The sequence below is a fragment of the Argentina anserina genome, chromosome 1 (genome assembly GCF_933775445.1).
Source record: "Argentina anserina chromosome 1, drPotAnse1.1, whole genome shotgun sequence".
In the NCBI taxonomy this organism is placed as follows: domain Eukaryota; kingdom Viridiplantae; phylum Streptophyta; class Magnoliopsida; order Rosales; family Rosaceae; genus Argentina; species Argentina anserina.
Genome location: NC_065872.1, coordinates 7894862 through 7907621, shown reverse-complemented (window position 1 = coordinate 7907621; position 12760 = coordinate 7894862). Strand labels below are relative to the sequence as shown.

General features: G+C 37.6%; 1 protein-coding gene and 1 non-coding gene across 3 annotated transcripts; one reads left to right on the top strand and one right to left on the bottom strand.

The window, feature by feature from the left end:
• Positions 1-3607: 3607 nt before the first annotated feature.
• TRNAL-AAG (transfer RNA leucine (anticodon AAG)) lies at positions 3608-3688 on the bottom strand. Its single transcript has one exon. It is a non-coding gene; the product is annotated as a tRNA-Leu (tRNA).
• Positions 3689-3752: 64 nt separating this feature from the next.
• LOC126784184 (methionine aminopeptidase 1D, chloroplastic/mitochondrial) lies at positions 3753-11033 on the top strand. Of its 2 annotated transcripts, none has more exons than XM_050509670.1 (10): positions 3753-3930; positions 6607-6676; positions 7473-7704; positions 8603-8764; positions 8842-8883; positions 9222-9293; positions 9801-9880; positions 10040-10137; positions 10500-10547; positions 10664-11033. In XM_050509670.1, the coding sequence occupies exons 1-10, from the start codon at positions 3816-3818 to the stop codon at positions 10807-10809; spliced, it is 1065 nt and encodes a 354-aa protein (XP_050365627.1). In that variant the 5' UTR covers positions 3753-3815; the 3' UTR covers positions 10810-11033. The 2 variants fall into 2 exon arrangements, with proteins under 2 accessions (XP_050365627.1, XP_050365633.1); XM_050509676.1 differs by having other exon boundaries at positions 3754-3930; positions 7476-7704.
• Positions 11034-12760: the final 1727 nt, after the last annotated feature.

The following is a 12760-nucleotide window of genomic DNA, read 5'->3' as shown; positions in this document are numbered from 1 at the left end:
ATAGGTGCTCATCATTTTGACTTTGCTTTATTGATTAAAAAAACATACATGGTCACTTATATAATAGATAACAGTTTTTCAATACCGACATATATAGGATTGATGACATACTTGTTGGATCCTAGGCAGAAAATCGAAGAAAAAAAATGAAAAAGAAGAAGGAGATTATTGAACTGGGGAAAGCGTTATAAACATTCATCAAGACTAAAACTGTACAGTGTACAATCTGCATATACCAAAAGCCAGAGACGTACTAAAGAGCACTACTACAAGACCTTTCAAGTTTTGTTACAAGTAATTAAGTAAATAGAAGAAAGAGAGCTCATGCATTACCATTTTCGCTGAAAGAAATGCAAAAGGAAGAGTGAGTTAGATAAAGAAAGAAGGAAAGGAAGTGGTCGAGGAAAGCAAGGAGAAAATTTTCAGAAAGAAAAGTGCGTGGGAGAGCAAAATTATGAGGAATCTCAAGGTGGTATAGTCTACATGATTAGATAGATCGACATGCATGCAGGACTAGAATGGAAGCTTATGCAGAATTTGAACGAGGCCACAGGAGCTTTTGTATTCTCAAGGCAAATACGTTCCTGTCTGAACCATGTTTTTCCTCTGGTAATGCTTAAATGGTCCTTTCAGTACCAAAAGCCGTATCTTTTCCGTTCCAAAGCGACATGAGGGCTAAGCTAGGACCATTTTTTCGGACCCCCAATCTTCTTTTATAAGTGACGAACAGTTAACTTTTGCTGGTACTCATGTCTTTTTCTTCTTTTCCTAGCGATCATGAACTTTAGACTTGAAGGCCATCATGGTGGGAAAATTGTTTGAATGCACGAAAATTATTAGTTGCATTGGAGATCGATCGATACATGGTCATCGATCGACAGAAAACTTGCCTAAAGATCGTGCCGCTTCACTGAATCTTTTGAGCATATTATGAGAGAAGGATCGAGCTATATATGATAACCAATTATAAATTTATAATCAGCGCACGTACAAATTAAAATTGTACGAATTTTAGTCGTGAATTTAGAATTTGAGATAAGTAATTCGATACATACAGTATATGAATTTTAACGAAGTGTACTATCCAATTGTAAGTTAATTATAGTTATACAGCCTGGGATTCACTTCCACCTATGTTTAATTCTTGTCTAGGTTTCTATGACCCTATCCTATCCTATATATATATCTCTCTCTCTCTCTCTGAGCCAAAAAAAAAAAACAAGCTCACGCCATCGTATACATCCATATGCAGGAGTGTGGAAAACCAGAAAAACGAGAAAATGATTCAAAATCACCTGTCTACCTTTCAATATGAAATAGCTAGTGCAATGCTAGCTGGTATGTATTATATGATCACAGGTAAAGCTATGCGCCAAAACTCAATATTTTTCTGATCTCTTTCAAGGTGGCTGGTCCATCAAAAGGCCCAGATTTCTGACGGTTAATAAGCCACATCTATAAGGGTAGCATTGCACTAGCTATTTCATATTGAAAGGTAGAAGGCCAACGCGATCATGCATGCATGCTGCTTTTCCTTCTAAAGAAAAAAAAATCATATTACAGTATGCTTTTCTGAAACAGACGAGGAAACACGCAACTCTCATCTAGATGAGGAAATCACCACCAAATTCCGCAGACTCAATCAGCCTGAGTCCATGACTTTTATCATGTGAATCACGTCCTCTATTCCAGTAATCATAATAACAGGCATATATACTACACACACACACACACATGAAAGTCAGAAATGAATTCACAGAAGAAGATGCGCAAATGGGTGTGGGACTTTGAATTTTAATTTATAGGCAGGTTAGGGTCAGGTCATTAATTAGTTCGTATGTAGCTCAAGTTAATTTGTCATTCTTCTCTATGCGACTATGCATGTATACATCCGATATTATTAGATTTAATTTGAGTACATTTTATAGCAAAGAAATAAAATGGCTCCTACTGCGCGCTCTAAGCCTTATTCTCTTGGTTCCATTCTTGAGTTCATCGTTCTTGTGAATATGGGGAGTCAGATTATACAGGGTAATCTATAATCCATAGTTGTTGAGAATATGGGTCATTTGATGGAATTGGTATTTACGTTTTAATCAAATTGCGCTAAGGACACCTTACGCCTTTCGCAAAATCAAATGCATTTTTCTATCAGTAGCTAAATGAGTACGTGTGTATATATTAATTCTCCAGACCAAACTCGTTTCGATGAGTCCTTCACCAATTTAGTTATGAAATCTAAATTCTGATCAGAACTTCTTTTTGGTAAGACGGGAAGAATAAGCCATCTTTCTTATGAATACCCTCCAATCAGCATTGACAAATTAAAACTGTTTGATGGACGATCACTGGTAATCAGAACCAAAGCGTGGGGGCTAACAAGTTTCATCATTCCAACACGTGGTGTGGGCCTGTGGGCCAAAGTACCTTTAGGTCCCACGATATGGGCCAAGCCCACTAGTTGGTGGATTGACTGACGCAGAGCACTGGATTCCAAAGACTCGTCGTTTTGTAATTTGGAGGATGACTTGGGGAAGTCGGAAATTGACAGGTCGTTTTGGCGGGGGCGTCAGTCTTGGCAAATTAATTGAACTGGAGTCGGACAATGCCACCATCAGTCTCATGCTTTCTTCTCTAGTTTTGATCAAAATATTGTGAATTAACTTGTCATTAGCTTTGATTATACTTCTTCTACATAGTTTTACTTAAGTACACGTCCAATCGGGGATGACGAACCTAGCTAGGGACGGCTCTATAGGGCAGTGGCGTTGAATCTGATCGATCGACCAGAGATAGCTCTTGCTCGCTCGCTGTAGAAGAAGAAGATCGAAGAAGCTAGCAGCAGCCCACATGCAAGAAGAAGAAGAAGAAGAATATGGGAGAATTGATCAGTTGAAGTTGAAGGCTTGAAGCTTGGAACTTGGAACTCGTAAACATATTCTTATCATGCTTTAGCTTGGGTTTGTCTGGTTGATATGCTAGTACGTACAGACATGATTGTTTTTTGTTTTTGTTTCCTGATGATTACAGATCGACATGGTAGTTGGCGCTAAGTGATGTCGAGTTTTGCACTTTTGCTTGGTTGTAAACGACAAAGTATATAGCATTCACAGGCTTTATGGAGGAAATTAATTTTGACACAAGATCAAGATTCCACGTTTGGCTTTACTTAAGTTTTACTTCCGAAGTCGATTTTTATAACTCTGAAAATATCAGACTATGAGTTCAGGTGCTTGGTGCTTCAAAAGGCTGTATGGAAGAGTGGAAGACTATACCCGGTAAAAGTTTGGATTAAGGTAAGTTCAATATTTATATTAGGCCTTCTAATCTAATCACTTGTTTTATGGTTTCAATTAGGTTGGATTGCGATTTTTGTTTTTACTGTGAAAATAGTTAGTTATGTCTTATTCGTTTAATGATCTGATATCGGCGAATTATTAGCAACAAGCTCTCGTAAAGTTTTGCTAAGGTTTGATGGTTGTCCTCGCACCACCGAAAAGTTGAAATTGAAGAAGATATGTGCGGAAGAAACTTGTGTCCATTCCTTGAAGTACTCAAACAACAGAAGTTACAGAACTACCATTGGAGATAAAAATTAAAAAAGAAATGTTGAGAGTGGGATTTGAACCCACGCCCTTTCAGACCAGAACCTTAATCTGGCGCCTTAGACCAACTCGGCCATCTCAACTAAAATCGGTTCAAATTTATTGGATATATAAATAAAGCTCATGACGCAAAAGTGAGAAGGAGAAACAAAACTTAGCAGATAGAAGACAGCCGAGACAGAAGCCCAAGTGCAAGAAATTTGATAGAGAATGGTAAACGCTTCTGCAATGCGTGTTGCGCAACCCGCACTCCTCTCCTCCTTTGTGGGTACCCACTTTCTTCACTCTCCGCAGCCTCTTCACCACCTCTTCCGCTTCAACCCAGGTCATCTCTCACTCTCTCTATCTCTCCTCCAGTTTCTTGTGTTTATGTTTATGTTTGGTTTTCTTAAGGTTCATTTGAAGCAGCTTATTAGTGATTGAAGTGATGCATTTGTGTTTGTCCTGAATGTTTACAATGCTTTATATGAACTCTCCCTCTTTAACTGTATGAATTAAACTGTAAAGGAAGAGTCTTTGGTGGTTTAATGGAAGAATTCTCAATGCTTGTTGAGCCCTTTTCTTGAGGATGCAAACTTTTGCAACCCCCCCCAATGAAGTTGTTCTACCGTTTCTCTTGTAGTTTCTGAGGGAATCTCACACTAGAATTTAGAGGTTTCTTGTGATGGTCATTCCTATTTGTTCTTTCGATTCACACATAGGAGGCAAGATTGCATCAATGCAGTTATGCATAAGTTGTCTGGCTTGATTATTTCGTTGGACAAGGACATGAAAAGCATGGCATTGAGATTTAATGTGTTAAAGTCTCATTCTTCAATTGTTCAAGTTCAATGTTAAAGTCCCAGTTGGCACTCACCTTTTACTTTACTGAAACTCCAAAGGAGATGAGAATATGGAGCTCTCACCGAGCAATCTCAGTTGTGTCCACAACCAATCACAAGCCCCCCTCTTCTTTTAAACTCCATTATTTACAACTTTGCAGCAATTCAAAGTCTCTAAGTCAAGGAAAACAAGCCCATGGAAAGATAATCCGATGTGTCAGTTGGCTCAAAATCCATTCCTAGTCACCAAATTAGTCCAATTGTATGCAGACTGTGATGATATGGTATCTGCTGGAAAGATATTTGACAAATTGTCAGAGCCAAATGTGTTTGTATGAAGAATGTGTGGGAGCATATGGTGAAATGATATTGAGTGGAGTTATGCCTGATGGGTATGTGTTTCCTAAGGTCTTGGGGGTTTGTAAACAATTCTCTTGCTTATAAATAGAAATTCGGGTTCACAAAAAAAAATGTGATTGTTTCTAGTTTTCAGATTAACATGCAGGTATGTAATTCTTTGACTGAGATGTATATGAATTAGGCGGGGATATTAACTGTGCTAAACAAGTTTTTGATGAGACGGTGGGAAGAGATCTGTTGTCATGGAACTTGATGATCTCAGGATATGTGTGTAATGGGTTGCTTGGATTGTCTATTGAACTATTTGGATGTATGAATGTGGATAACCGTGAGCCCGATGTTGTCCCCTTGAATATGGTAATGGATGCTTATTGCTGAATGGAGCTATGTGATGAAGCTAAGGGAATCTTTGAACATATTAAGGAGCCTAGTGTCATTTCATGGACCACTTTGATATCAGGATATTCAAGAATTGGGAATCATGAAGCATCCTTGGGGATGTGCAGGGATATGATGGATACCAGCATGGCCTACCCTGATTTGGATTCTCTTTCTATTGCTCTTGTCTCCTCTCGGCATCTTGGGTCTCTGTTAACTGGAAAACAAATTTATGGTTATGGGTTATAAAAAGAATCTGGCATTACATTCTACTACTCAGCTGGCCCTGCATTGTTGACATTCAGGATGCTGAAAATGTAGTTAGACTTATGGACCCAGCTCAGGTTGTTACTTGAAATGCAATGATTCTTGGTTTTATTGAACTTGGGTTGGAGGTTTTAGCTCTCGAACACTTTGAGAAAATGCAAATGGCAGAGATCAAGGTCGACCAAACGACATTATCCACTGTCTTGCCAATATGCAACTTAAAAGGTGGAAAGAAATTCATGAGAACTGTGGATACATTGGAGCTCATACTCTGTATTTTCAAACATGAGAACTAAGGATTTAGTGTCATGGAACTCGATGATGGGAGGCTTTGCAATGAATGGGCTTGGCCAAGCTGCACTGGAGCTTCTGCAAGAAATGAATTGTTCAGGCGTTTTTTCCGATTCAGTAACGCTTACTTCTGTATTGTCAGCATGTGGTCACTCAGGTCTTGTGGATGAGAGCCTTCATGTCTTCTATAGTATGAAGGAGTATGGTTTTTATCCCACAATGGAACACTATGCCTGCATTATTGACATGCTCGTACGTGATGGTCAGTTTAAAGACGCAGTTAGTTTTATTCACAGGATGCCTTTGGATCCTGATTAAGCGTATTTGGGGAGCTCTTTTAGCGGCCTGCCTAGCCCATCAAAATGTTAGTGTTGCAAAGCTTGCTGCTGAACAGTTAGTTGACTTAGTTCAGTTGGAACCGGAAAACGCTGGGAACTGTGTCACCCTATCAAATTTATATGCAAGAGCTGGACAATGAGATGGCTCTAAGGGGGAGAAAGCAAATGGAATCCTAAGCCATCAGGAAATATTTGGTTTGAATTTGGGAATATGAACATAGGAAAGATCTTGTTGATGCGCCAAAGGACATAGCATTGACATTTCAATTAGGATAGGCTTAGAGTACTCTGGATCCAAAAGATATCACCAAAATCCTAATAGGTAAGCCGCTAAATAATTTAGAATCCTCAACCTAAGTTATATGTCAATAGTTTCTCAGAATCTATTAAACCCCATACTCCCTGAATATATTCTGTTGGTGTTCCCTTGTTTACCAGTTTTTGCCTATGATTCTCATGACTTCTGCTCAGAGTTGAAATTATATTTGGTTTTTGAGTGTTAATACCATGATGGTTATATTTTTCTTTGTTTTAATTCTCATACAGGAAGCAAGCATGTCTCCATGCAGATATCAAGAGGATTTTCAGGACTGACCGACCTCTTGTTCAATGGAAGGTATGAGTTATGAGTATGACATGGTTATATTTTACACTCTTACACATACGCATTCACACACTCAGTAACTACCAGATAATTTTGTTCATATACTTCTAAGCCCTGTTTAAGCGTTAACTTGAATGAAAAAATTGCCCGCCCTTTTGTAAACTTTGTTTTTAAAATTTAAAATAACTATATGTAACAACGCTTCTCGGCTGCGGACGTCCGGACGATTTTTCTGTCCGGATTTCCGCCGCTTCTCCTCGATCCGAGGCCGGCGACACCGTTTCTTCTCGCCGGAGTGACACCACCACAACTTCCTAGACACTGCTCCGATGAAGAAGAAGAAGAAGGCGAAAGAGATCGAGATCGGAGGTCTTGCAGCAACCTCACTCAAAACTTCACCACCGATCATGGTGGACCTCCGATTCCGATCTCTTTCGCCTTCTTCTTCTTCTTCATCAGAGCAGCGTCTAGGAAGGCGTGGTGTCACTTCGGCGAGAAGAAACGGCATCGGATTGAGGAGAAATGGCAGAAATCCGGACGGAAAAACCGTCCGCAGCTGAGATTTTCTGCTATATGTAATATCATAGATTTATTATGTGTCAGCTTCTAGCTTGTTTGATATATTGCTTTATGGTTTTCATATGATGACTGATTGACCCACACAAAAAAACGGTCATTAAATTTTAAGGGCTGAAATTGGTGAACATGTATCCTGCGTGATTTTGTTGCACAATGTAGACCACAGCATACATACAAATGCAGACACATGTATGTAAACTCACTAAGTGATGACCCTTTTATGAATCAGTAGAAATGCAGATGAAGGTCTAACTGCCAAGCGAAAACGTTTAAGACCTGGAAAAGTTTCACCTCGCCGTCTTGTTCCAGACCATATAATAAGGCCTCCCTATGTAAAGTCGAAAAAACCACCTGGAATTGCCAGTGGACCTGAAATGCATGATGAGGAGGGGATAGAATGCATGAGAGCCTCTGGAAGGCTTGCGGCTCAGGTTCTTGAATATGCTGGCACTTTGGTCAAGGTGACACTACTCTGGCTTGCTAGTCATCTCAAGACTTTTTTTTCTGCTTTCTGCTAGAAGCATATTTGGTTGAAGTGGTTGTGGATTATTTATATGCCCGAGCCAAATTAAGCATTGAAAATAACTATCTTGTAAGGCACTATGCCTTGCTATTAACTACAGAAGTTCACATAGAAGCAATAACTTAAAATCCTTGATGTGGAAAGTAGAGTGCATGTATACAAATACAGCTATTAAAACTTCATGGATGTACCTGGGAGAAGGAGACATATGAAGAAAAGGATGGTAGATGAGAGATATGGGATAGGGGCCAAAGACTGCACGTGTGCTTTTGTTGATAAATTGGTCACGAAAGGGGGGAGGCGAGATGAGATAGAGAGACATTGAACCAAGATGATAATGTTATGCAGTTGGTTGATAAAAATTTCCGTGTATTGGTCTAAGGTGACGAGATCATTGTTATTCTTAATTTACTTGTAGGTGAATCACGTGTCATTAGTGCTATGTTCTTCCCAGGTTGTTCCTTACCAATTTGCAATGTGTAAAAACCCAGTAGTTGCCTTGATACATTAGTGCACATTCACCGTGCTCAATTCTGGATTGTGCACTGCTCCCCCCAAAAAAAAGAGTTTTCCTTCATTGTCCCGTCCTGATCTTAGAACATTTTCTAAAACTAGAGATCAATGTTTTCTCTTTATACTTTCTGAACCATTCACTTTTCTTACAGTTATTGCAAGCAATCTGTAGGTTAATAGAATAAGACCACACACATGACGCTTAAAAAGTTATAGGGATTGCACTTTTAATTGTTGGCTAGTAAGTGATTGGAGATGGATCCTTGGCTGATTAAAGATGTTGGCGTGCTGTGTATAATAATAATTGTTGCTTCTGTTGGCAGCCAGGCATAAAGACAGATGAAATTGACCAAGCCGTTCACCAGATGATAATTGATAATGGCGCCTACCCGTCACCACTTGGCTATGGTGGATTTCCAAAGAGCGTCTGCACATCGGTGAATGAATGCATTTGCCATGGAATTCCAGATTCACGAGAATTTGAGGTCTCTTTCATTTAAGTTCTTAGTGATTGCATTCTGTTTTTGTAAAAAAAATTAATCTACTCACATTTCTCTTGCAGGATGGTGATATAATTAACATCGATGTTACAGTCTATTTAAATGTGAGTATTCTAACTTTAATACATGAATGATTTGAATGAAGACGTTAAATACAGAATTTTATTAGACTTCGGATTTGAATTTTGTATGCATATTATATGGTTGATGAAACTGAACATTTCTTGAAATTGAGACTTTAATTATGAACCATGTTTACATAGCAACTTCATTCTTGAATTGTGCCGTGTTTTCTTTAATTACAAAAGAAAGACTAGAAAAGGAATGCCAAACAGGACAGGATGATACTTTTTTTTATACATTTGATATAACACAGTTTTATTGTCTTCCCAATTTCAAGTTTTGGTATATTGATCATTCTCACTGAGTTTTATTTTCACAGGGGTACCATGGTGATACATCAAGAACTTTCTTTTGTGGAGATGTTGACGATAGAGCCAGGAAGTTAGTTCAGGTGGCAACATCTTCCTTGGAAGATTTTGTGGAGTTATATATATGTCCTCTAAGTATTTACAGTCAGCAATATTAAGTAATGAAGATTATTGTTAGGACTTCAGAGTTTATCCCAGTAGCTAGAGAAACCCATAGGAACATAAACATAACCTGCAATGCATAGTCTATATCTCCTTGGAGTTATTCTTTTAATACTATTGTTCACTGACTTTAATTGGAAAACACTGTTAATGATGCTCAAGTTTTCAGCTTCCACAGTTCATGAACTTGCTAAATGCATACATGTACCTTAACGATTAAAATATCCTCTATTGATTATTGAGACTTTAGCTTTCAAATATTGGTGAGTTTTATCTTCCACTGTCATTTTTACAGACTTGTATTGAAGGAACATTGTTTATGATCCTTTGTCAGAATTATTCAGATGTATGACTTGTTGTAAAGAATGTCTAGCTTTTACTTGAGATGTTTTTCTATCGAAGCTATTCTTACGAGATTAAAACTTTAGGTAACTAAGGAATGTCTTGACAAAGCAATGTCAATCTGTGCGCCTGGAGTGGAGTTTAAGAAAATTGGTGCAACAATTCAGTAAGGCATCTTCTTTCCCTCTCTCTAAACCTCTGTAATTTCTGGGTTACTGAATTGTGTAGGATTATGCAGCCACATTGGTGCAAAAATTATCAAATTGTCTTCTTTAATTCTTCATGAAATGAATTTTTCTTGATCAATGCTTTTCTCCTCAATCAGAAACCATGCAGATAAACATCGTTTTGGTGTTGTTCGACAGTTCGTTGGGCATGGTGTAGGACGCGTCTTTCATGCTGATCCAGTTGTTCTGCACTGCAGTAATTATTCTGAGCTTTATGTTGCTTCTTTCTTCCACTCACTCTTCGTTTATGAAACCTAAGCATAGGTAATAAAATATTGATTGTTATATAAGACACATCTCCTCAAACCTAAAACTAAAAGTGATTAGTGGTACTGTAATCTGAGTGTCAATGTACCTTTCCTTACCGGATGTTGAATGGGTTTAAAGTCATTGTTCTAAGTTCTAACATTTGTTCAAGCATGTGATTAAAGTCGTTGTTCTCATGATAAGTGTTATTAAGTATTACATTATTTGCATGCACGCAAGAGATATGCAGCTAAAGTATTTGCAAATAGCTGAGAACATTGCTTTCAAAGTGATTGTTCTTTATTCTTGCAGGAAACAATGAGAGGGGACGCATGGTGTTAAATCAGACCTTCACAATAGGTAAAGACTATTGCCTGCCTTTACTTTTGTATGCCATCAAATATTTTCAAGAACATTTCTAAATTGCATAAAAAGTTGCTTCTGTTTTATCATCTACTTATGGCAACTGTGTGCAGAACCGATGCTAACAATTGGTAGCTACAATCCTGTTATGTGGGACGACGATTGGACAGTTGTTACAGAAGATGGAAGCTTATCAGCACAGTTTGAACATACTATCTTAATTACCAAGGATGGGGCTGAAATACTAACTCAGTGTTAGTGATTGTGGTGCCACACTTTATACTGAATACCATAGATTTGCAATTTCCGAATTTCTGTAGTTATTGGACTGGCATCTTCCACGTAGGATTCTGAATTGGAGGTTGTACTACAGATTTCCCTCATAGTTACAGTGTTTTTAAGTACTGAAAGGATTTCCGCATGCTCTTCCAATGCATTGGATTTTCTCTTTTATCAGTGATCTCTTCTTCCAAAGTTTTCATCCGATTTCGTGTACGTATGTCTTGTGTAAGTATAAAATACACGTACTCATTGGTACGTATGTCTCGTGTACTTCTATGGGCATTGACTTATCTCCAATATATGTACGCATTTTCTTTTAACTCAAGTTTCTTTGCATGTTCTTGGTGCCTTGAGTTCCTTTGTTGATTGTAAATCTCAAGACTTGAACACATAACAAAACATCTTTTACATATCATTCATGTCATTGCATACCATAGCGGATTAGTAGTGCAACCGGGTTACGAGGAGTCTTTAGCTGGTATATATATATATAAATATATATATATATACAGTCTCTATTCAGAGTGAAGTTCCAATTTTGGCACACTTTTCGGTCAAATTTTTTCACTATAAGTGATTCAATATTTAGGTATGTTATTCAAGATCATCTTTACAAAATTTCATCCAATTTGACAATGGTTTGAGCTTTCAAAATTGAGATTTACACGAACGGTTCACGTTGAACAGTTTTAATTCATTCATTGATTTAATCTAATTTCAATACCTTAACGATATCCGAATTAGATGAAATTTTGTATAGATGATCTTGAATATCATACCTAAATATTGAATCGCTTATGGTGAAAAAATTTGACCGAAAAGTGTGCCAAAATTGGAACTTCACTCTGTAATTTCAGAGTGAAGCTTCACTCTGGATAGGGACTGTATATATATCGTTTCATTACCTTATATAAAAGAATTCAACGAAAGTAATATCCCTACCAAAGCTAGACCAATACAAATGAACCATGAAATCATGGAGTTTTGCAAAAACGAAATTAATGAATTACTCAGAAAAAAAATAATTCGACCTAGTAAATCTCCTTGGTCATGCGCCGCCTTTTATGTTCAAAAAAGTGCTGAGCTTGAAAGGGGTACTCCTCGTCTGGTCATCAACTATAAACCTTTAAATACAGTTTTGGAATGGATCAGGTACCCTATTCCCAACAAAAGAGATTTAATCAATAGACTAAATAAATCAGCAGTTTATAGTAAATTTGATATGAAATCAGGATTTTGGCAAATCCAAATCAATGAAGCTGATAAATATAAAACTGCATTTGTTACTCCTTTCGGCCATTATGAATGGAATGTGATGCCATTTGGTCTTAAGAATGCTCCCAGTGAATTCCAAAATATTATGAACGACATTTTTAATCCTTACAGTCATTTTTCAATTGTTTACATCGATGATGTCCTAATCTTCTCTCAGTCTATTGATCAACATTGGAAACATCTACACCAATTCTTTTCTATTATAAAAAACAATGGTTTAGTAGTATCTGCTTCAAAGATAAAGCTATTCCAGTCAAACATTAGATTCCTAGGATTTAACATCCACCATTTACAGATCCAACCCATTAACCGAGTTATCCAATTTGCAGATAAATTCCCAGATGTCATACTAGACAAGACCCAATTACAAAGATTTCTTGGATCATTAAATTACATAGCGGATTTTTATCAAAACCTCCGAAAGAAATGCAAACCCTTATTTGACAGGCTAAATAAAAATCCTCCTCCATGGACCCTTACTCATACATCTATAGTCAAAGAAATCAAAAGTCATGTTAAAACATTGCCGTGTTTAGGAATTCCCCTTCCAGAAGCTTTTAAAATAGTTGAAACTGACGCTTCAGACATAGGATATGGTGGTATACTTAAACAACGAATTTCTCCTACCCATCCTGAACAAATTGTCCGTTTCC